Source organism: Homalodisca vitripennis, chromosome 3 (genome assembly GCF_021130785.1).
Source record: "Homalodisca vitripennis isolate AUS2020 chromosome 3, UT_GWSS_2.1, whole genome shotgun sequence".
Lineage (NCBI taxonomy): Eukaryota > Metazoa > Arthropoda > Insecta > Hemiptera > Cicadellidae > Homalodisca > Homalodisca vitripennis.
In genome coordinates this window covers 156,106,841-156,131,774 of record NC_060209.1, presented here as the reverse complement: position 1 = coordinate 156,131,774, position 24,934 = coordinate 156,106,841, and the positions used below count along the sequence as shown (strand labels likewise).

General features: G+C 36.0%; 1 protein-coding gene across 3 annotated transcripts in view; it reads left to right on the top strand.

Annotated features, from left to right (window-relative positions):
• The first annotated feature begins 5,250 nt into the window (after positions 1-5,250).
• Positions 5,251-24,934, top strand: part of LOC124357691 — a 48,030-nt gene continuing 28,346 nt past the window's right edge. For 2 of the 3 annotated variants that reach the window (XM_046809685.1, XM_046809682.1), the window contains exons 1-4: positions 5,251-5,407; positions 9,668-9,835; positions 20,599-20,705; positions 23,149-23,278. In XM_046809685.1, the coding sequence (XP_046665641.1) occupies positions 5,396-5,407; positions 9,668-9,835; positions 20,599-20,705; positions 23,149-23,278 (417 nt within the window). In that variant the 5' untranslated portion in view covers positions 5,251-5,395. Of the gene's footprint in view, positions 5,408-5,599; positions 5,865-9,667; positions 9,836-20,598; positions 20,706-23,148; positions 23,279-24,934 lie in introns of those variants that run through there. The other variant, XM_046809683.1, reaches the window with a different exon arrangement.

The following is a 24,934-nucleotide window of genomic DNA, read 5'->3' as shown; positions in this document are numbered from 1 at the left end:
ATTGAGATTTATTGTGACGCTATTCTTGTAATCTGTTACATGGCTGAATAAAGAAATTTTGAATTTGAATTTGAATTTGAATTCATCAACGTGCAGGACCAGAAATTCGTCGTTGGTGCTTGTTTACCCTCCAACAACAGTCCATTGGTCCGTTTCAAGGTCATTCTGGTTTTTGAGGGCTTCGAACAGCTATTGCTTGCAGTCCACCTCAAATTCCTAGGGAATAAAGGTTGACACCTTAAAAAATCTTCACTAGGCTTTCAGCTGGACTCACTTTCAGCTGAATTCCTTAAAAAGGACTCAGTTCCTACACCTGCTTCTCCAGCTACTCCTTGGTTTCTGTGTTGGCACAGCCGACCACTATCGCTCCAATTTCAACATGACAGCTGGACATCCCAACGTCTTTGCCCTTAAAGGCACGTTTGCCCAGCACTTCAGGTTTTTGGCTTCCTTCATCAATAGCTTAACTTCCGGTTGCAGCTCCTACACCTGCTTCTCCAGCTATTCCTTGGTTTCTTTGTTGACACAGCCGACCACTATAGCTGCAATTTCAACATGACAGCTGGACATCCTAACGTCTTTGCCCTTGAAGGTACGTTTGCCCTGCACTTCAGGATTTTGGCTTCCTTCATCAATAGCTTAACTTTCGGTTGTTTGAGCCGAACAACAGCCAGCTTCTCCACGGGAATCTTTTCGGCATATGTTTCTGGTGTCTTCTTGGTAACATCATGACCCTTCCTTTTTCCCCGTCTTTGCTTGCTCTTCTGGTGTCAGCTGCGATCACGGCCTCCTCACACCTCCATAGCTTGGGGTTGCTGTTTTTAGCTGATTCGTAGAAAGTTTTCCCTTGCTCTGCACCTACGATAACATACTAGTTCTCATTTGAAGAACCGGCTTCGTTGTGTGGTTTTACCAGAGCTCAGGTTTTCTCTTCCCACCTATTCTACCCTTCTTTCCGGGGGATTATCGGCTCACATTTACCGAGAGCCTCTTCAATCCTCCACTTTCGTAGTCCACCTCTAGAGAGCCGCTTTCTTTTTGGCTCTTCCGGCCAAACTTGGCCTTCCGACAAGAGAAGTCTGTCTTCCTCCATTGGGAACATTTCAAACACTTTTAGTTTCTCAATCGGTAGTTCTTCTAGTTGATTTACACATACCTCTTGAGTTTCCGATTTGCTTTTTTTGTTTGTTCATTCTCCATCCTGTACCCACGAGAACCGGGTGTTTGCAGTCCATCTTCCCAGTGACCCGAAGAGGAAGATAAGGGTATTTACGACTGGGTGTCCCCTGTTTCCCAGAAGGCTCCGTTGAAGACATAGAATATACCCCCAGTGCCACGAGACTCTCAGCACGGGTCGCATAACACCTTAGTCTTGGGTTTTGGGTAGAGTGGGGGGCATCAGAAAAGTGAGGGAATACTCTTGATTTCAGGACCAAATCAAGAGGGGAGAAAAGGTTTTTTCTACCCTAGTCACTGGATAGTGATAAGGGAATGTGGCTTTCTCATGTTGCTCTGCCTCTCCCTTAGAAGTTGCAGAACAAGACGAGGAGGGTACATCACCCTCGATCCTCTCTGAGAAAGTTGCTAATGCCGATGAGACTGCCAGGTCCCTTACAGAGAAACCGTAAACATTGAAGTAATAATATATACCTGGTGTATCCCTACTAACGCTTGAAAAGTATCTTAGGACTCCATCATATTACACTATTTTCGACTCCATCATATTACTCTATAAGTGTTTTAACGGAGTAGGCTGCGTACTTCGATTTGAAAATTGCACGCAGACCTTCAGGTAACAGCTTTATTATTCAAACTGTTTGCTAACGTTTATATTTTATTGAAGTTTTAACTGAAGCAAATAAAAAAGATTTTTAATAATGGGTCATTTTATTAAAGAGTTGTTTTTAACATAAAATTAATTTAGATATGTGTGGAGCTTTGAATACAAATAAATCGTTGCAATATTAAAACTGGGATTGTATTACAAGGTATTAAAAAAGCTTTGAATATTTCTGTATTCTTCGAATTGCTTAGTGTATTATCACACAACATAATGGCATGAGAGGTAATAGATTTCGTGTCCGGTCTGACGATGACTCACAACTAAACTTTTCTGAAAACCAAATTGTCTTCTAATTAGAGTTAAAACTGAATGAATGCACGATTATTGAACTCGACGTTTTATATAGATATAAAGATCTATCCAAATTACAAGTCTATATCAGTTTGTTCTCGAGATATCGAAGGAACAGACAAATAATTTTTCCAGGCTCTTGAGTTATAGGCTAAAATAACGCTCAGCCAATAAATAATATTTAGTTTTAATTGGTAAAATTAATATCATACATTTTTTAGACACAAAGTCAGCTGTGAGATATGGTTTATGTAGAACAATCTAACAATCTTACGTGACATCCAGACACGGCTGACTCTCCATGACCGTACAGGAATCTGTTATCAGTGTTCCATGAGAGATATATTTTACGACTGTGATATCGTGTTTGCAGTCACAATGCGAGCGACTGTCTACAAACAATAGGCACTTATCGTAATCTTGCCATAACCGTTGACAGTTATGATCATATCCGTAATTTATTCTACTTCAGTTAACTACTTTCAATTACAACTTTTATTAAATCAATTCACAGACTGTTCAAGACAGAAAAACATGAACCTAATTTTTAACTCGAGTTTACGCACAGACCACTAAGGTCTTCTTTTTCCGTTAAGGTAGCAAATTAAGACTAATTATAAAAGCTGATCTTGTTTGATTTTAATTTTAATCATATATCTCTTAATTTTTGTTTGGATTTAATCTTTTGTGATATTAGATTTTTTTATTATCATGTTTCAAGTTCTTTCATGATGACTATAAGGATTATTATACCATCATTTGTTATTTTTATTTTTTAATATAAAATATTTACTGCTGTATATCCAGTTGTGTATTTTGTGGAAATAAATGCGATTTTATTTTAATGTGAGTGTGTGTGTAGATGTAAACGCGAGCGTTTAGTATCCTCCGAACCATTCACAATCCTGGAAATATTTACAATGATTATGAGTATATAGTTAGAATCAACAGATTTATGAATAATGGGATACTAATATAGCATTACTTTAATTCAGTTTACTAAACTACTTTGCTCATTTTCCAATGTGGGTAGTTGATTCTTTTGTGAAATATTGATTTTTCTCTGAGTTGGTGCAGAATTTCATTTAAAGTATTTTAAAGTAGAAGGAAGTTTTTCTCATAATTTGTTTTCACAACTTGAGATAATGTTAAGTTTGAAGTTGAGTCCCGTAACATCTTTGTTTTGGCTTCAATGTATGATATATTTCAGTAAACATCTAAAAACAGAAAAGACAAAGACTTTTCGACTGTGAAAATCATGTACAAGCTTTGGCCGTAGTCAAATCTACGGGTTTTCTAATTTATATATTTAATTCCGTAAGGAAATCGATCCTCAGGAAATTTTTCGAGCTGTTAAGAAAATAATATAGAATCATTATCAAGGTTAAGTGCCAAGGACGGTGGGAAAAATGTCAGATATGGCAATAATTACACAGTCCCCTCCCCACTATCCTCTAAAGTTGAAGAAATTTCTATAAGGAATGCATTGGTGAATTATCAGTCTAAATATTAGCAAGGGCGGATCCATAATCGATAATTAGGAGAGGCCACATTGGTTGTAGTTTACCATTATCTTTACTGTAACAGGAAACTGTGCACCTTGATACAACATAAAATGAAATGGTTGAAAAGAAATATACTCACACTTAAAGTCTAATTTATTAAGTTATTTTTTTATTTTACAGTTATAATACGAGAATAATTAATATTTTCCATAAATCATCTTTTTTAAATCTCGGAGAGGGGCATGACGATCATCCCTGGATCCGTCACTGAATGTTAGTCACGCGTTCAAAGTATATTTTGCATTAATAATAATTAATAATAATCTGTTATAAATATAACAGCAAGCGTGAGCACAACATGATGTAAACAAAACTATTGTTTATTGATTTTAGTGTTGTATTTATATTGAAAGGAATAGACCGTGAATTCATGTAAAAGTAACAGTAACAGTGTGACTGCAGTTTACTCTGAACAGTACTATGTTTGTTAAAGTAATATGTGTTGAAATAATGTTAACAAGGAAACATAAGATTAAAATATAAACCGTTAAAGACTGCTAGATGATTTTGTTATTTTATTATGTTTGTTTCTGTTTGTAAAAGTTATACAAATGGTTTAGGTTCTATAAAGTTTTAGAGATTCCAAGAGGAAGACCAAGCACCGAAAATCGAAGGCGTAGTTGATTGGTTTATGGTCTAATGAGAATCCATAGAGGAATAAATGAATCATTATTTTGGAGCCAGTGGACAATATTCTCATATTTTGTTCCGCGTTGTACATTAAGGCACAGCGCCCACTGCGACCGGCCCGGCCCGGCCTTTTGTGAAGTCGAAATACACGCAATCAAATGGACACCGGACCGGTCGCAGTGGGCGGGTGTCCATTTGATCGTATGCATTTTGACAGAGTATAAAAGGCCGGGCCGGTCGCTGTGGGCGCTATAGCGAAAAGCAAACTAGGTGAGTGTATATTGCGTGTTATCACAATGGAAATGCAGTATCCCAAATGACCAAACATGAATTATTGAAGCAACCAATAATGATACAATATCCAATAGTTTTAAGAAATATTGTAGAAATTATAATAATGCTTCAGCAATTTTACATACGCATGCCAAAATTGAGGTGCACCTTTTACATACACAATACAATATGATAAACATATCTATTTGTACTCAATTTAAGATCATTTTTTAAATAATTTTCATATTCAAAAAATCTTTATTATTGTTCTATCATTTTCTAAACTCAACTATTACATATATATTTATTTATTTATATAGTAAATTTTAACGTCAGCTGGACTTTTCAAATGTTATTTACTGTGCTCATTTATGTTTTCTTGCTTCTTGTTAACTTTTTATTTTGTTAAAATGTCTTAACTTATAATTAAAATGTTATATATATATAATTTCAATGGATCCAGAACTGATCTTAATATTATACAAAACAAACAAGCAATTATATCAACCGGAAAATTCAAAAGAAGACTAGTAAAAGCATTCCATTTCAATGAGTTTATTTGATTTTGCTGGATGCGCCGATGATACGCCAAGTTGTAGTTGGAAATCAGCTGTTTGATTTCATGTTTAGACTGCGAGTTCTCCCTCCTTTCCGCTCTCCCCCACTACACTACCACAGTTGACAGTAGTGCACCAAATAAGCAGTGAGTCAGACCGGCGTTCACTCTTAAGTCCTATTTGTTTGTTGTGTCCGTGGATTATTTAATTAATTAATAGTTAATTATTATATCACGATGTTCTCTGAGGTAAGCACGTGTTATTTGTCATTAATTAGAATTATAGAGTATGACTATTTCATATTTAGTATACGTAAAACGTTGACATTTCATAGTTCATTGTCGCAATGTATGAACATGACTTTGTTAAGCCCTATGACGAAACAAATACACAAACCTCTTGTTTGTTACAATGAAAAATGTTGTATATTTACACATTGTACTAAATTTGTTCACAATATATATTTTCTAACCTAGTTAAGTAGTTAAAATTTATTAGGCGACTAGAATTTTATTGTAGGTGGAAATTGTTTAGCGGCAAGGAGTTGTGGTGGTGTTATTCTGCCAGATTGCGGTAAAGTTGTTCACAATATATATTTTCTAACCTAGTTAAGTAGTTAAAATTTATTAGGCGACTAGAATTTTATTGTAGGTGGAAATTGTTTAGCGGCAAGGAGTTGTGGTGGTGTTATTCTGCCAGATTGCGGTAAAGTTATCTCAGCAACTGTTGCTCACTGACACTGACTGGGAAGCGGTCATCAATCTCTCCATTGGGCAACGATGTTTTAATAATGTTCCCTAGTGGCTGGTGCTTATGAACAACATTTAAATACACTAAATTACTAAAATAAGGACTATTATTAACCCTAGATTGGTAAGGGTGATACTAGGAACATAGTTTTATCAATGTATGCTAGATTGTGCAGTCCTTGTAGAATTGTTTTTGATGCTCCCCACACATTGCTTGCCAACAACTCTCCCAGAAGTGGGTTGTTCATCCAGCGTGTTTTTAAAGGATACAGCTGCATATTTTTCGTCCTTGCTCCTGGTCGGGGATTGAACGAGCTGCCGGTTCTTCTACTTGAATTCTCACAATGGTTTGTTGAAGTTGGGCATTTGTAAACAATGTTACATCCAAGCCCAAAGAAGCTCACAGCTGATTTCCTTTGCAATTTTTATTCTTGTAAGAGGACCTTCTCATTTGGATACCTTGTTATGCACATAGATGACATAGCATTTTAGAATTAACTAAAATGATATTGATCATTCCTGTCACGATGCAGATGCAGAGAGGCCAGCGTCATGTTTCTTTGCTGGTCGACAGTTTTGTGTGGTACATTTGGTGAAATGAGTGTAGTACAGTAGTAACACTCAATAATTATTTCAGGCTTGTTGCCGGTTGAATTGGTAATGCATTGTGGATAAAAGCAAAACAAAAAAGCACTAACATACGACTGGAAACATGTATTTTAAATAGAACATTGTATTGTTTCATAATGACAATGTAAATAGAATACATGAAGTATTGTTCATCACCAAAAGGTTCAATTAATCAAGTAAAGATTCGTCAACAGGACTACGCAATATAAAGTAAAACTTATGTACGAGTTAAAGGGGTCACCGGAGGGACTGTTCAACCACAGAACACACTGAAATAATAGCGGTAGCATCTATACCCTCCACTCATGCACCTGGATCAGGGTCAAAAATTGGCACATACACAGATGTAGAAAAAATGAACTGTTGCCACATTTCACACAAATTGGTGTTTTGAATTGTCAAGATGACAACTTACCAAACCTGCATTAACTAATGGACTTCATTACTACCGTATTGTATTTAAAGCTTATCATTATATCTGCTTAGCCTTGTTACTACAGTATACTTTATTTTGTGATGATTAGGAGTATCATTTGGTAGATTTAAGACAAACTTTTCAATTGTTAATTTTACATTGTTCATAAAATTTCTTTATTATTATGATAATTATGACAATTAATTAAAATTTTATTGGACTAAAAAGACTTTGTAAAACAGGAATTTAACTGTGGTTTCATCATATGGCTGATTAATTATTTATACAATACTATAGTCAAGAATTAATTATACAATTAAAAACTATTAATATGGTTTTGCAGTATGCATCAGTATAATTAAATGGTTAATTAGTTAGAAATAAACAAAAACTTTAGAGAATTTAGTAAGTGGCCTACCATTTTTAGTCGATTTACTATTGAACGATTTGATATATTATTCAGATTTGAATTTTCATCTCTCCAAATTAGCAGTTACACAAAAACGCAATCCTGATCCTGAATTACTTGTTATTTTTTGTGAAGGATGTACACAATTCATGGCTCATACGTTTTTGAGGTATAGCCATACATAGATTTCGTTTTTCAGTATTTGACATGTAAAATCAATAAATCTCCGAAAATAGGCACGGCCTAAGAATAAGGGTAGTAACAAAATACAGTAGACCATGTATTGAATGTGTATAGAAAGTTTTATCGAAACCTGCACCTATGTTTTTGAGATATGGTCATTTATAGATTTGTTTTTCTGCATTTGGCCTGTGAAAGTAGGTATACTTTGTTCATGAAAACCATTATTTTTAGTTTTAGAATGCCAGTTAAGTAGATTCTATAGATTTTTTTTCAAATAATAAAATTAATTTAGTTTTGTTAATTGAACTGGTTTAGGAACTAGGTTAATGGTAGTTCAGAAACTAGGTCAGGAGTAGTTCATGAACTAGGTTAGGATTTGTGACAGAGGATTAGTTCTTTCTATGAATGGAATCTATGGGCAGTTTCACACTGCTAAACATAGCATACATAATAACTGTACACAACTATAGAACACACATGGACATAGTCAAACTAAAAGATTTAATGTATATATTAAACGTTATTGAATAATTTATTTTGTGTACTAAAATAAATGACATAGGGCTTTATAAGACTTATACAAACAAGCTCGTGTTATCAAGCTGTTATAAATACCTACAATAATGAGCTTCTCGATCCAATCATAACTGCTGATAAAACATAGGTAAAGCATGTTAATAGTGACACGAATAGGCACTTTATTGGATGGGATACAAACGCATTCTTCAAAAAAAAAAAAAAAAAAAAATGAAAATACTTCAAAAATCTGTCTGTAGATAGGTCACAGCAACTTTTCTAAGCAATAAGGTTGTGATTTGGTTGATTTCCTTGAATGAGACTTGACAATCAATGTAGAAAGGTATTATGAAACACTGCAGAAACTGTGGGCGACGCAAAACAAGTGTAGGGAAAAACTGAGCTCATAACTTTTGTTTCTTCAGGACAATGCAAGTCCACACACACAGACAATTCTACACAACAGCTTTTTAATGGGAGATGTTCAATCGTCTTTCATACAGGCCAGCTTTAGTGCCATGTAACCACTCTTTCCACCAACCTTCCTCTTAGTGCAGCATCCAGAATCTGATGCATAGGAGTTAAACTCAACATTCACATTGAACTAACTCTTCCTACCATAGCTACGTTATGTGTAGAAAACTCGGTTGCTCTACTGTGCTTAGAAATTGTGCCAAAAACAATGTAGTGCACTCAATTATGCACCTGATAAGACAATGAGACTACTTCTTCACTTTTGTTTCTTCAGGACAATGCAAGTCCACACACACAGCTAATTCTACACAACAGCTTTTTAATGGGAGATGTTCAATCATCTTTCATACAGGCCAGCTTTAGTGCCATGTAACCACTCTTTCCACCAATCTTTCCTGGCTCATAATGAAGAATTCTTGATAGTAATGTTGAACTTTTTGCTGTTTTTTATCAGTCAGCTTTAGTGGGAAGGGTTCATTCAATGTGAATGTTGAGTTTAGCTTCCTCTTAGTGCAGCATCCGGAATCTGATGCATAGGAGTTAAACTCAACATTCACATTGAACTAACTCTTCCTACCATAGCTACGTTATGTGTAGAAAACTCGGTTGCTCCACCGTGCTTAGAAATTGTCAAAAACATCGTAGTGCACTCAATTATGCACCTGATAAGACAATGAGACTACTTCTTCACCTAACATACACTATATTGTTGTATTTTGTAGACTGGGTGTCACTGGTGTTGAAGCAATGTAGGGAGTTCGTTTTGGTCGTCAATTTTTTATGGATTTCTTCAGACGAACATGACTTCAGATCCCAGGTCAGGTCTGAGACAGTGTCAGATTGCAGACGCTGCACTAAGAGGAAGGTGAACTGGAACTAAACTTGATATTCACATTAACTAGTGAATCTCTAGTAGTAAATTCTACTATATATTTTTTCAAAGTTGGAATAAAAAGACTTTTACTTTGCCATGATAAGTGCCTCAATTTAACAGGGATTACATAGAAAAATAGCTTACAAATGTAGCTTTCCCAGTAGTAATTTCTTTCATGTTGTTAGTTTGTTCTTTCAAAATGTCTGGTTACTTTCTGGACAGCCCTCTTGTTAAAATTAGATAATGACCTGGTTACAGTGGGAGACTGTGAAATTGAAGAACTCACAAGTGCAGGATTGGGATGGGTTGGCAACCGCTTTGAAGTGTGTCAGTATTAAACATCTTGATATGAGAAATGTCCGGATGCCTGACAAAACTGAGGTTCGCAAGACCTGGAGGAGTGATTGTATCAAAGCTATTAGTAAGGTCAGTATATAAATGATTTACTTCAATGTATGTTAATCAGATTAACAAAAATATATTGATATTTGTCATCTATATTAACCTAACAACACATGTACTTATTCCATTAAATGTAATTGTTCATATTTCGTTTTCCCTCCACATACATTTATAATCACGATTCGAATAATTTTTAATATACAGCATTATTAAATATTACTACTATATTTAGAGCGATTTCGGCTTCTGCTATGAAAACACTTATATTAGTAGGGCAAATGAACTTTGATTTTACAAACATTCCCATTTGTAAAACGAATATGTTTCACTTTTGTACATAGTAAAAAATGATTCATTAAAACGAGTTCAAATGTCATAACTTTGTTTATAACAACATTTTTAACATATAGCAACCACTGTTTCACTATTTTTTTTTTAATAAAGGCCTTTAAAACTATTTGCAGCCTAATGACGGTTTACGTTTAACATTTATAAGTTTGGCCCAAAATTTGGTATTTTGGGGGCCGTGGCAAACGTGTGATACTAATCGAAAAGTACAATGTTGAGTTTGGTTTTTCTAGGTACATTTAAAAAAAAGTTAATATGGTGTAGCCATACTTATTATTCATCCTGTATATAAGTTAGTGAAACCCTGGGTAGTCAAAATAAAGAAGGAACACCTATTTCGGATATGAATTTTTTTTAACCCAATTAATTTAAAATAATATGCTAGAATGGTTTCGTAGGGCTAATGAAATATATACAAAACAATTTCAGTAAGTTATACTTTGTTTTATTTCCTTTTAAAATTATTGTTTTTGCAATATGTAGCATTAATGAATACTTACAGATTGTTATATATTTTTTTTAACTCTGTGATTTTGTTAATTTTTTTATTGTTTCTCACACTGCCAGTGGCGATGATTAGTCATCTTTTTATTTGAAGGACATCAGCAGGTGTTTGTTCACTGCACTGTTCTACATATTTGAACGCAACATACAACAACACAACTTATGTCATTTCTGACTTATTTAAAAAGTTTATCATTAACACAATTGCTAGTTGAATTAGTGAAACACAATAAGAGTTTTGACTGCTGCCGTAGTGTAATATGAGTAAATCTTGACTTACGAGGGGGGGTACCAAAAAAAACCCGGAATTATTTTATAAAAATTATATATTATTAATTTTTTTTAAATACGACCTTATCTCCTTCAAAATAATCTCCATTACAACTAATACACTTGTCCCAACGGTATTTCCATTGATCAAAACATTTTTTGGAGTCATCTTTAGAAATGGCTGCAAGCTCGAGCTTCGTTTTTTTCTTAACCTCTTCAACGCTGTCAAATCGTTGACCTTTCAAGCCTCTTTTCATGTGTGGAAATAAAAAAAAGTCGCATGGAGCGAGGTCAGGCGAGTAAGGTGCGTGGGGCAGCGGAACCATGCCGTTTTTGGCTAAAAACTCCCTAACTGAGATGGCTGTGTGTGCCGGTGCGTTGTCGTGGTGGAAGAACCAGTCTCCAGTCTGCCACAAATCGGGTCTTTTCTGGCGAACACTGTTGCGCAATCTTCTTAAAATCTCCAAATAAAATGTTTGGTTGACAGTCTGACCTGGAGGAACAAACTCAGAATGAACAATGCCTTTAGCATCAAAAAAGCAAATCAACATGGTTTTGATGTTTGATTTGACTTGCCGACATTTTTTTGGACGAGGTGAAGATGGCGACTTCCATTGGCTTGACTGTTGCTTCGTTTCTGGGTCATAACCATAGCACCATGAATCATCACCAGTAATTACCTTTTCCAGAAAATCGGGATCATTTTCGAGGTGTTCTTTCAGAAGTCGGCAAGTTTCAACTCGATGTGCCTTTTGATGGTCAGTCAGAAGTCGAGGAACAAATTTGGCAGCAACCCTTTTCAGTCCTAAATCTCCTGTTAAAATTCGCTGAACCGAGCTCCAAGTTAACCCACTACTCTCTGATAGTTCCTCAATGCCACTGGGAGCAGTGGCATAGGAGAGCTCAATGCCACTGCTTTAACTACTCCTGGCTCCTCAAAGCCTCTAGATCGTCTGTGCACATCAATAGACGAACTGGAAAGCAGTCTGAATGAAAATAATAATCTACATAACTTAGAGGATAATGATGAGAAACTAGAAATGGCTGCAAAAATAGGAGTAGCACTCCTTGAGGAAAATAATCTTTTGAAAGAAAAAAATATTAGATTAGAAGCTAAACTAGAAATTTTGGAAGAAAAGGTTGGGAGAATGGAAAACGAAGAGAATAAATATCTGAATAAAATTGAAGACCTATTACAGAATATCTCTGAAATACAGGCTCAACTGGAAAGAGAAAAAAAACTTCGCATAGACACACAAAACGTCTTTGAAGAGCACGACTACAAACAAGGACAACTTGTTGATAATCATACTAAAACGATAAATCACCTAGAGAATACAATAAAAAATCTTGAGAAAAAATTAAGCTCACAAGAAACACTTCAATCAGAATTGCCGAATCGTACAAACAATGATTCCCAAACTGAACCGTTCACTCATTACATCTCTCAGCCCATAAGCTACTCCTCAGACTCGCTGATGGAACTTGCTCAATTAAAAGTAAGGCAAGATAATTTAGAACGTACGGTTGAGGACTTGGCAGGACAAATCAAAAAAAGACATACTGAGCCTCCGTCTAACTCAGAAATACAAAGCATGCTTAAAACACAAAATCATAAAATAATTAAAAAAAGTATGCCAACCAAACAAAATAATACACCATCTAATAGAGGAAAGAAGAACTATTTCAGTGTTTCACTACAAATGGCTAAACTTACACAATCCCAGAAACAATATCCTATGGTTACACAAAGACAGATACTTTTGACAACTAATGAACTGCTTAAGACTGTGGGAGACTGCCAAACGCGTACAGAAAAACAGAAAATCTCCTGTACGACTCAAGGTCTAGGCCAGATTCTGGAAAACCAAGCTCACAAGACTCAAGAAATGACAGCGACTTATGCACAATATAACAGCAACAGGAACACAGTAGGTACCAACAAAACTGAAAATCTGCTACCTGATATGACTATGGGAATCAGCCAATCCTACACAAAAATACTGTCCACCGAAATCCATGACTCATCAGAACATAATGACCAAATCACACAAGATATTACAGAGGGAATCTGCCAAACCCAGCCTAAAAAACAGTCTCCTGAAATGACGGTGGGAACCTACCCAACCCACACCAAAAAACTACCCACCAAATCCCATGCAAACACCAAACACATTCATTCAACAAACACAAAAGGAGACATCATGGAAATAGATACAGGCAAACTCGAAGACATTCCATTAAGTGATGACGAAGACTCAGAACTTACAGAGACAAGAGCGACCGCCCGCAAGTATGTTGGGAGCACCTCAGTAAACCCAAACACAGGCCGCATTTCCAACCTACTCGAAGAGGATCTTAAAAATCTTGAAAGATTAAAACCATACTCTTTCCCACCAGAAGAGACACCTATATTGACTACGCAGTACATGACTGATGAAGACATGACCAAATCGTGTAGCATTTTCCTCTTCAATGTTGATGATACCTTCTCAACTTCAAGATCACCATCAACTCAAAACGTCACTGCAATTCAAAAGAGACTAAAGAATAAAAACATCTCATTCAACAACTTCACTACAACTCAGGACAACAATGGAAACACAAAAATAATCATCTGTTTTTCCGCCAAACTCAACAACTGGAAGAAAAAACTGTTTCGCTTTCTAGAGCTGGCCAATGAATGCATCAAATTTCCAGTGCTCTTCTCCATCAATTCAGAGGAAAACATGAAGGAAGTGAACCTGAGCCCCTCAAGCATTAGAGAGCTCCTTCAGGTATTTCTGCAGTTCTCCAGCAATGCCTACCTACATCGCTTCCGCCTGTATACACAAGAAAAGGAGACGAAGAAAACAATTGACCGGATTCTTGATGACACAGTGTACAAAAATCAAATAAAAATATCAAGAGTAGCAACAAGAGACTCGGCTATATACAGCACTTGGAGAACAACTCGAGGGTCCCTCCCAAGCCCAAACACCTACCACCCTACTCGTCCAACTGGAAACGACAGGCTCAACTACATACATGGGGCAATGCACGAACAAAAAGAGCTTTGGAAATCAAAGGAAACATATATCCTTAAAGAGCATTGTAAAATATACAAGGAGTACAATGTAAGCCACCTGACAGAAGCCTCCCAAATAGATCTTTTCCACCAAAAGACTAAGAAAAAGTATGACATCATAAATATACGCACAGGAAAAGTGCTTACAACAGAAAAAACACAAACACAATACCAATTCGGGTATGACGGTGCACGCCTAGTGGAACTGCAAAGAAACGAAAACCAAAATTACAAATTATCCCCTAACAATTTTGCTATTAATGACAACATCCTAGTTTCAGATAACACACAGCTCCTAAACGACCTGAGGCTATATAACAGCATAAAACACCTCAATATTACTCTTACTCCGGATATTCCGTTTAACCTAGTACAAGGAGTACCAGGATGTGGCAAAACCACCTATATACAGAAGAACTTTAAACCTGGAGATCTAATCCTATTCCCTACTAGAGACTCAGCAATTGACTTCAGAAACAGGTTCAAGGACACACACCCTAACTACTGTAAAACTAACATTAATGACACCTTCCGAACCCTACACTCATTTCTGATCAACTCTTCACAGCATATCGAGAAAGGAAACCAGTATGATAGGCTCATCATAGACGAAGCACTTATGATGCACGCTGGGGAGATTCTATTTGCAGCAACCCTCTCCGGAGCAAAAGAAGTCCTACTCATAGGTGATACCAATCAAATCCCCTACATAAATAGAACAACCGAGCTGGAGGTAAAATACTACAAAATCTCTGAAATAGCCACAACGGTCAAAGTGCTAAGCACATCCTACAGATGCACTAAATCTACGACAGCTGTCCTCTCAAAATTCTACCCACAAGGAATGGAAACAACAAACGATATGGTAGGTGAACTGGATATACAAAACTTTGAGGGCCTAGAAAATCTAAAGCTACACCCAGATGAGTACACTGTTCTGGCTTTTAAACAGGCAGAAAAGAAAGAACTTATCAAAAGAGGATACAAAGCATCCACCATCCATGAGTTTCAGGGCAAACAAGCTGCAAATATAGCTGTAATACGCACTTCCAGTAGCCCAGGGGAAATATACAACTCACTCCCACACTGCCTAGTAGCACTATCTAGACACACCAAATCCTTTCTTTACGTGACACCATGCAGGAATGACACAATAAGCAAATGGATCCAGCAGACAAACGCCCTTGACAATAAGGAACTCTTAGCATTCACAGCAAATAACCTCACTACTGACCAGCTGAATAGAAAAAGCATAACAATCAACACAGGCCAAAGTACTAACAGGCAAGAAACAAACCCACATCAGCAGCAGCCAACCACAGACCACGATTTTTTAGACAAAATCCAGCACAGCAAGGAAAGAGACAAGACCAAAGTGAAACACAAACCACGAACACTCTGGAACTCCAGCTTCAAAAAAATAAAACACCTCCTAAACAACACAAGGTCACGCGGCCACACCAAAACATTGTAATGGCCCACCAAAATATAGATGGAATCAAAAATAAAATAGAACGACTGACACACTTCCTTCACTCCCACAACCCCGAAATTCTCATACTGACAGAACATGGACTAAACAGCGCAAACCTAGAAAACATCAGGATACCAGAGTATGAACTCATTGGAGGGTTCACAAGGACACAACATAGGAAAGGTGGTGTGGCAATATTCAACAACAAGAACTTAAAAAGCAAGGTCAGCATAGTATCCATCTCAGACTCAACAAGTGAAATGATCTGTGAATCCATAACACTGAAGATAAATCTCAAAAACTGCTTTCTATACCTAGTGGGAGTCTACAGACCTCCACATTCTAACCTTGAGAACGCTATTGATACACTCTCAACAGAACTAGACAAAATCCCAAATCCAAATAACCCGATAGTCATAATGGGTGACATAAATGTTGATAACCTGACAGATAGTCAAGAAAGCCAAAGCTTAATGGAAGCTCTAGAGGGATTCAATATTAAGAGATTAAAACTAACTCCTACTAGAATCACCCACCACAGCCAGACCTCTATTGATGCCATCTGCACAAACATAAGTGAGGATCAAGTATCCCATAGTGTGATCACCACAGGGCTTTCAGACCACACTGCTCAACTGTGTCGTGTAACCGTAAACATTGACAATCATATTCCAATAAAGTCTAAACAAAGGGTTATAAATATGCACAAAATGGAGGAAATACGAACAATCTTAGCAACCCAAAACTGGGCAGATGTAATATCTAAAGAAAATACAGAGGCTGCCTTCACTGCTCTGGATAGTGTCTTGCGGTTTACTCTGGACGCGGTATGCCCACATAAAACAGTACAAATAAAGAAAACACGAGTAAAAAGAGTATGGGATGCCGAATGTGAAGAACTTAAAAGATCATATTTAGAGGCATTAAACCGAGAAATCCTCACTGGTAATATAGAAGACAAAAATAACACAGCTCTCAGAAAGAAAAACTATGACCTCAAACTGAAAGATCTGAGGAAAAAGCACAATGTACACCTTATAGAGCAAGCAGAGAACAAATCAAAAGCCTTATGGAAAGTAATAAATTCAGAGAGGAAGAAAAAGAGTGAGACTTCAGTTTTAGAAAACCTGAATATAGAAGGAGGCATGCACAGCTCACCCAATAGAATAGCAAACTACTTAAACAGTTTTTTTGTGACAATTGCAGATAGAACACTGAAACAGAACGAAAGGGAAGAACATGGCACAATAGAAGACCCTGTTGAAAATATATTGGCTCAAAACCTCCAGCTTTACAAGGCAACTGAAGAAGAGATAAGAAAAACTATAGATTCAATGAAACCCAAAACTTCGGCTGGAGAAGACGAGATCTCATCTAAATTAATTAAATACTGTAAGAATGAACTAGCAGCCCCTCTAACAAACCTAATAAATAAATCTCTTAACGAAGGAGTATTTCCTAGCACTTTAAAAACGTCTAAAATATATCCAAAATACAAAAGTGGAAAAACCACTGAAGCAACCAGCTACCGCCCAATCTCCTTAATACCAAACTTCTCAAAAATTCTTGAAAGAGTAGTTCTCAACAGACTCACAGAGCATCTTCATCAGCATAACCTTTTTACCTCTAAACAGCACGGCTTCATCAAGAACAGGTCAACAACAACAGCCATTACGCAACTCATAGAAGGCCTCATAGAGAAGCTAGAACAAGGCTACATTGCCTCAACAATCTTGCTGGACTTCAGCAAAGCATTTGATTGCCTGGACCACAAACTGATAATAAAGAAACTAAGGGTTCTCGGTATTTCTGGAAAAGAAGCACAATGGTTTCAAAGCTATATAAGTGACAGGAAACAGTTGGTAGAGATCACCTATGAAGACAATCACGTCCTACAAAAGATGAAATCACAAGTACTACCAATAACTAGAGGAGTGCCACAAGGATCAGTGCTTGGTCCTGTCCTGTACATTCTTCTAGCAAACGATTTTCCAAAATACCTAGAAAACTTCTGCGAGGCGGTCATGTTTGCGGATGACACAGCGTTGATTGTTGCTGACAAAAATAAAGAACAATTGGAAATAAATTCCTATGTGGCTTATAACATGGCAAAGCAATACTGCTACCAAAATGACCTTGTCTTAAATGAAAGCAAAACCTGCCAACTCATCTTCACAACAACCCCAAACAACCATCAGGGGCTCCCAGACATCACAACTGTCAGTATAAATAAATACTTAGGCATAATTTTAGATAATACCCTAACATGGACACCTCACATAAACCAGTTATGCAATAAATTGAACTCCAGTCTCTTTGTTATTAGAAGAATGAAACAGATCAGCGACCATAAAACAGCACTAACTGCCTACTATTCACTCTTTGAGTCCCAGCTTCGATACGGACTGGTAGCCTGGGGAGGTACAAGTGACACAAATCTGCAAAGAGTACTGATCATACAAAAAAGAGCAATAAGAACTCTGAACGGACTGGGCCCCAGAGACTCTTGCAGAGAGGCTTTTAAGGAGCTCAAAGTACTGACAGTGGCCTCACTCTACATCCTTGAAACTGTGCTCTTTACAGTAAAATCGGGCCAAACTAGAATGGAAGAACAGCATTCTTATAACACCAGGTACAGACACAACTTTCTGCTTGACGCTCACCACCTTAGTCTATACGAGAGGAAGCCTTCCTATAAAGGAGCCACCTTCTACAATCAACTGCCTGAGAATTTCAAGAGGCTGCCTGAGAAAAAACTGAAAACCGCACTGTCAGACTGGCTACTGGACCGATCCATCTACACAGTACGAGAGTTCCTGAACTGGAGAACCCATTGACAAAAAAAAAGAAACTATAGCAACTTTTATGATGTTATATCATAACCTTGAAATTTAACACTTTTTTACCTATGTACAGTAAAATTTTTGTATATATGTAAATGTAAACCTGTGTTTTTTCTTACAATGTAATGTTTTTGACGCAATACTATATTCTATGTATATGTAAATAAAGATTGATTGATTGATTGATCAATTGTCTGTCGACGGTCGGTGAGCACAAGTTCACGAATTTTCTCAAAATTTTCGTCCTTTCTGCAGCATTTTTACCAAGTAAAAAAACAAAATTTCACAGCTGCACGTTGTTCACTTAAACTTGCCATGACAAAAAACGAAACAAGAACAAAACAGGGTTAGCGAAAAAAGTCACTACGAACGAACAGAATGCACTAGGACAACGGAACTGGGATCACTGAGCTCGCAATGGGTTGCGCGACACACGCCTAGCGGCAGGAATGTGTACTACACGCTGCCGGCTGCCAGCAATACAATTCCGGTTACTTTTGGGTATCCCCTCGTACTTGCAATGCATCAAATCCATCATTAGCTATCACTTTGCAGACTCAGTTATCAATTTCATCAGGTTCTAAGTTTTCAGCCCAGTCATAAACAGCTGTCTGCAACACTGCGTCTGCAATATCTTGATTTGTGAGTTCTTCACATTCATTTGGAAATGATCTATTCATCTAGTACTCTTTTCATTTATGTATTCGCATCCAGGAATTCTATTAACCATGTCTATCACTTTTTCAAAACTTTCTGATTCTTCTTCCTCTAGTCTACCATAAAGTTTTCTCTACCATCTTTGAAGCGTTTGATTTTTAACCTTACCCCAAGCCTCCTGTGCAAACCTATAAATAACATGTTTCATATGAAACGAACTGCTGACAGTGCTACTCATTCATCTCTTTGTGTATTGAAATTCTGCAGAATGGTTCGCAGTAGCAGTGGTCGGTAGTTTTGTTTGAATGTTTCTATTACTCTTTAATCCAGATGCTTGAATTAGACTAATAACATTTGGAGGAACGAAGTGAACAACAATATCACCACTTTTTTAATTCACTAGGATGTGTGCACGTATTATTGATTTATAAGGTATAGTTTCTGGGCATGTTTTTTCCAACCAAAAACTCATCAACTTTCAGCACTAACTCTTAAAAACCATTCTTCAAATAGCCTAGAGGACATCAAGCACTTTTTTGTGCAGTATAAAAATTAGGTAAAGCATTTGGCATAATATCCTTTAACGCTTAAGGTTTATTTTACTTCTGCACTTCAGTGGGATCCGATGAGGGCCAGAAGCATTCGAAGCAAAAAAAACCTGTTATTGCTTTTTTCATTTTGTGTCTTGGGCAGAAGTTTCAGTTGCTGAGGCTAGAGATTTTTGAGACAGAATTTTAAAATTAACACATATTTTGTTGATTGAGGATTAACGCATTGGGTATTATCTTCTAACTCTGTTTTGAAAATGTCTACTGTATCATCACCAGACAACTCTGCACAAGTTGAGTTGATGAATGCGATATCACTTTTTAAAACATCCAGAACTGTCACAAATAGTTTCCTTTCTCATCTAACAACTTTGCTAATAGTTTAGCTTTTTATTGGACCTGACAATGGTATGCCGTGCTCTCATTGTTGTGTAAAATTTTTGAAAGTGTGATGTTTTTATTGTTTTCTATTAAATTTTTACCACAGCTTGCATAGGGGATTTAGGAATAGATTTTGCACTCTCTGAAACAGTACGAACTCCAATTCCATAAGTTTTCAGGACAGTCCCTTTTTTAACTTCTTGACACTAGATAATTTATCCGTAAAAGAAAATTTTAACACCCTTCTACTTGAAAGACATTTTCAAAACATCAGGTACAGGAGTACAGAACGTAAACACGCAGACAAGAATAGAAAATCACAATCTTAGAAAAAACTGATTTTGTTTTTTTCATGCTCAAAAACTCTTACAATACGTACTTGTACACTTATACGTTAATAGCTACTAGGGGTGGTAAGGGAAGGGGAGTGTGAATTATATCAAGGACACGTTATTTGCCTAGCCATTTGCTTCATTCACCTGCTCAGAGACCAAGGGTAAACCTAGTGTTATGTTGTATATAAACGATTTCGATCATTTTCATTCATGGGACTGTTACGGTTTTAACATGAGTTTCGTTAACTGAGGTTTTACTGTATTGAAGAAATAATAATTTATTCTAAGTTTTGATGTATTCAGTTCATGAGGACAAGACTAAGTATAAATTATACATGTGGTATTTTATCTGGCTGACAGGTAAATACGTTGGTGAAGTTAGATCTGTGTCGCTGCACCTCGAAACTCCTAAAGCAGATAGCTGCCATCTGTCCACAGCTGGAGTACATAGCAGCTGAAACTATGAAGTCAGTAACTTAAGTTATGAAACATTTATAGTAATTAATCAAGGTGTACACTAAGTAATATATTTACAATATTTAGGTATTTAATTTATTTATTTGAATAATTTTTCTGAGATTATGATTTTAAGCATTTTTTTTACAGGTTGAAAGAGTAAATTATAGAAATATGTTTTAAAAATTATTGGCACGGTTGTTATATGATATGTTTTCAGGGTGGTCTCCCAACCATGAATAAGCCAGGAATTAACCCATAAAAAGACAAGAATCTCATTGTAGAACCGGGGAAATCTCAAAAATAATTTTTCTGTTTCAAAGAACTCATGATATCAAGAAATAATTTGATGGCTTCTTGAATTGAAGACTTGATTAATCTGAAACACTGTATTTTACGTCAAGCTATCGATGCTACTAAGTTAATGTAGATTGACTATTATGTACACGATAATTTTGCAGTGTGTCGAGTGCACATGGTGGTTACAGTCCATAATTGACATTGTGTTCAAAAGCTCCACCTGAAGCTGGTAAATCCATAGTTGCCTCCACTTGTGTATTGAAAGTTAGTTCTACCCCATGTCACGTTAGGCTCCCCCTTACACGTAATAATCTGTGGACAATTAAATTCGCTCAACCGATTGTTTAGTTTAGTCTATGAACACTCCTCACACACGTTCCCGATTTTCGTCTGACTAGATTGATCTAAACTAAGAAAAATTAATGTTTTGATGCCAAAGTTATGTCCAAATTTCGACTTAACCAAATATTGAGTAGTCACTAGTGTGCAGACATCCGACTGGTTAGTTGATTGGTTTACAATCATGAACAAGTTTTGATCTGAATCACAGCCTTCCTTGTGTTTATTTACTTTATAGCTGCAAGTAGTAGTTAGTTTACAAAATAACTATCCAGTTGTGTTCTCGTGGTGATGTGATTCTATTCTTTGTAAAGTCAATATCTGAATACAAATACAAATCATTAAAAGCCAATAATTGACTACCTTTGTTTGCAATCTGGGAGTAATAGTGGAAGATACTGGTCAGTAACAGTGCTTACGTATGTGTTCCACATATAATTGACCAAACTTTGGTAACTTCAACAACTGAGAGCTTTCAGATGTATTCTTCACATATTGGTCGGCAAACAGTGTTATATGTTAAGTCTTACAGTACTTTGTGGGACCATAACTAAAATAACAGCATTTTCGTTGCTCTTTTTTTAATTAACTAATTCAGCATCATTTCGACTTAAGTAAAGAAATATTTTTTAAATATGTTGAGAGTATTAGTAAAATGATGACTCCTTGTAGGAAATGAAGAAATTGAATCGCTTATGAAGTTAATGAAGTATTTGTTATACATTCATTGCTACAAAATCAAGTACATCAGCATTGTTTTGTAGAGACAGCGCTGCTAAATTCGCAATTGTAAAATTTTATAAAACTCTCGTTAATGAAATTTCAATTGATAGTAACTGCTGCTAGGTCCACATCCAGTTATATTTTTATTTGCCTTTTCAACTGACATAGACAAAAGTGGAAAATATCATAGACAGTGAAACAAAAAATCAGTAACACTACATTTTGAGACCTGCAATCTGATTTCTTCTTCAGGTAAATAACTAATCTAATACATAATTACAAACTAGGTTAAAATAAACAAATCATACCAAAGCGTTGTGACACGCATAATTCAGGAATCACAACCACCATGTTGTGTGTCAACTTCACTAACTCAAAACATGGACTTGATAAAAAACTATACACAATACTAATCATTAAAACTGAACTACAAAATACAAGTCATAATATGTCTGCATTCGTCTACCAACCACTTACAACTGACCAGAGGCCAATAGCAAATGCCAATCGTCACGGCAGAAACAAGATTGTGGAAATAAAAGGTATTTTATTCCCTTTCCAACATGTGTCACATGTGGGTAGTTACCATTTAAAAATTTTGAATTGGGGTGGGCCCCTCAGGGGACCTTTAAGTTAAGTTTTTGTCTATTGTTTTGCTGTAAATACATATCTTAAACATAGTTTTCCTATTAAAATGATGAATATTTCACATTCATTACCAACTTTTATGACATTGGGAATCTATAATTTTATTTTTTTACATTATATGTTTTTCTTCAATATATATTTGTATGAATTTTAAATGTTTCATTGAAAAACTTCAAATACTTCATAATTCTTGCAACTTAATCATTAGTTCAATAGGTGGAAAGTTCCACCTATATGAGGAAGGTACCTTCACACACAAGGAGACCCGAAATAGAGAAGCTGGATACACTGCAGCAGTCAATGTATTGAAACTCAAACAACTTGCTGATGTATTTGTATTATTATAATAATTAATTGTAATTTATTTGTAATGCACCAATATGATTCTTCTGTTCATCAGTTGTTGGCTTAATAGTAAAATTATTTTGCTTTTTCTGGTTTCAGGAACAGTCAAATTAATATGACAAACTTAGGAAATTGTCAAAATTTGATAGAACTGAATCTCAGAGGTCTGGCAGGGATAACAGTCATCAATGTGTCTTTACTTACGAATCTCACTAAATTAAAAAAACTGGTAAGTAATTTTGAATATAAAATATATTTTTAGCTGCATGCAGGTCACATATGCATTATTCTTCTAATGACATAGATTCCAGAGCAAAGTTTCTTACATAAGGTTTTTATGTGTCACTGCACCTGGTGGTTTAGTTTATTTGCACGTTTTGTTTTTATTTAGTGCTAGCTCATTGTTGTTGCAGTATATTTTGGTTCTAGCAAAGACTGTGTCGGCATGTAGTTTTAGTGTGTCTATTGATTTGTCAGATATGGTAATAACTGTATTGTAGTTACTGAATAGTAATTTCCTAGTTGGCATGGAAGGTCATTTGTGAGCAGAAGGAACAATACTGGGCCAAGAACTGATCCTTGCGGAACTTCTCTTCTTAGAGGAACTCTTTCAGTGTAGTCTGTATTTTGATCCATTTTGAGTATCTATTATTTCTACAAGCTGTTGTCTGTTTTTTAAGTAGCTACAGAACCATTGTGCTGTTTTCCCCTTAATGCCTAATGCTTGTAGCTTTTGGAGAAGCTGGTTGTGGTTAAGGCAGTCAAATGCCTTACTGAAGTCAAGAAATAGACTGGTGACTAGGCAGCCTTTTTCTAGTTGGTCGATGATGTGTTCAGTCAGCTGTATTAGGGCAGTTGTAGTAGATCTGCCTTTGAGAAAGCTGTGTTGTTGGTTTGTTATCAGTTCATTTTGTTTCAGGTGACAAATGAGTCTTTGAAAGACAATTTTTTCAAAAAATTTTGAAAATGTGGATATTAGGGAAATTGGTCTGTAGCTGTTTGTGTCTGTGTTAGGACATTTCTTGTATTTTGGGTTTACTTTTCCTGTTTTTAGCTGTGATGGGAAAATACCTTTTTAAAGAGTCTATAAATTTCTGTATTTTTCGGCTTCTGTACCTTGAAAGTGCAGCTCCTGTTGAATTTCACAAAACAGGAAAATGCAGCTCCTGTTCTGTGACATTCAACAGCGTTTTTCAGCTGCAGCAGCAAAAAGAATTTTGAAGTGGTTGGCTATTTCTTGGGCGCCTTCTAATGTTTCCTGTTCTACATGGAGCTTCCATTGGTTTTCGGCTCTGGTTTATCCTTCCTTTCATTGTTTATAATATTCCATAATGTCTTTGACTTATTGTCGGAGTCACCAATTAGGTCTGAGGTTTATTTTTTTCCTCTTAACTTATCATCATTTCACTTTATTTATTATTCTCGGCCACCTCTTAATGTATCCGAAATTGGTTGTCATTACAATCAAACACCATTTTGCGCTGCACACTGGCGCGTACAACGGCTTTTTCTATGTGGGGAGGATGATAGTGCAATTCGAGATCTGCACAAAAACTCTGTTCATATGTTGAATTGCTGCTATTGCAACATATTATGTTGCATCTGAACATTGTTTATAGCAACTGAATCAATTTTGTTTTCTTTAATCATGATTTTTTTCACTGATGGCGAATTGTATTTTTTGTTTTCTTATACATATTTATATGAATAATATATTTTAAAAGTCTTAAACAACACTTTTAATTTTTTTTTTCTTTCTATAATTAATTCTGAAATTTTATTTCATATAAAACTAAGCAAATTAACATAAGTTTTTTAAACCTAATTGCACGCTTGGAGGAAATAAATAAACCTTTATCCAGTTCTGTGACGTTTAAAGGTCTCA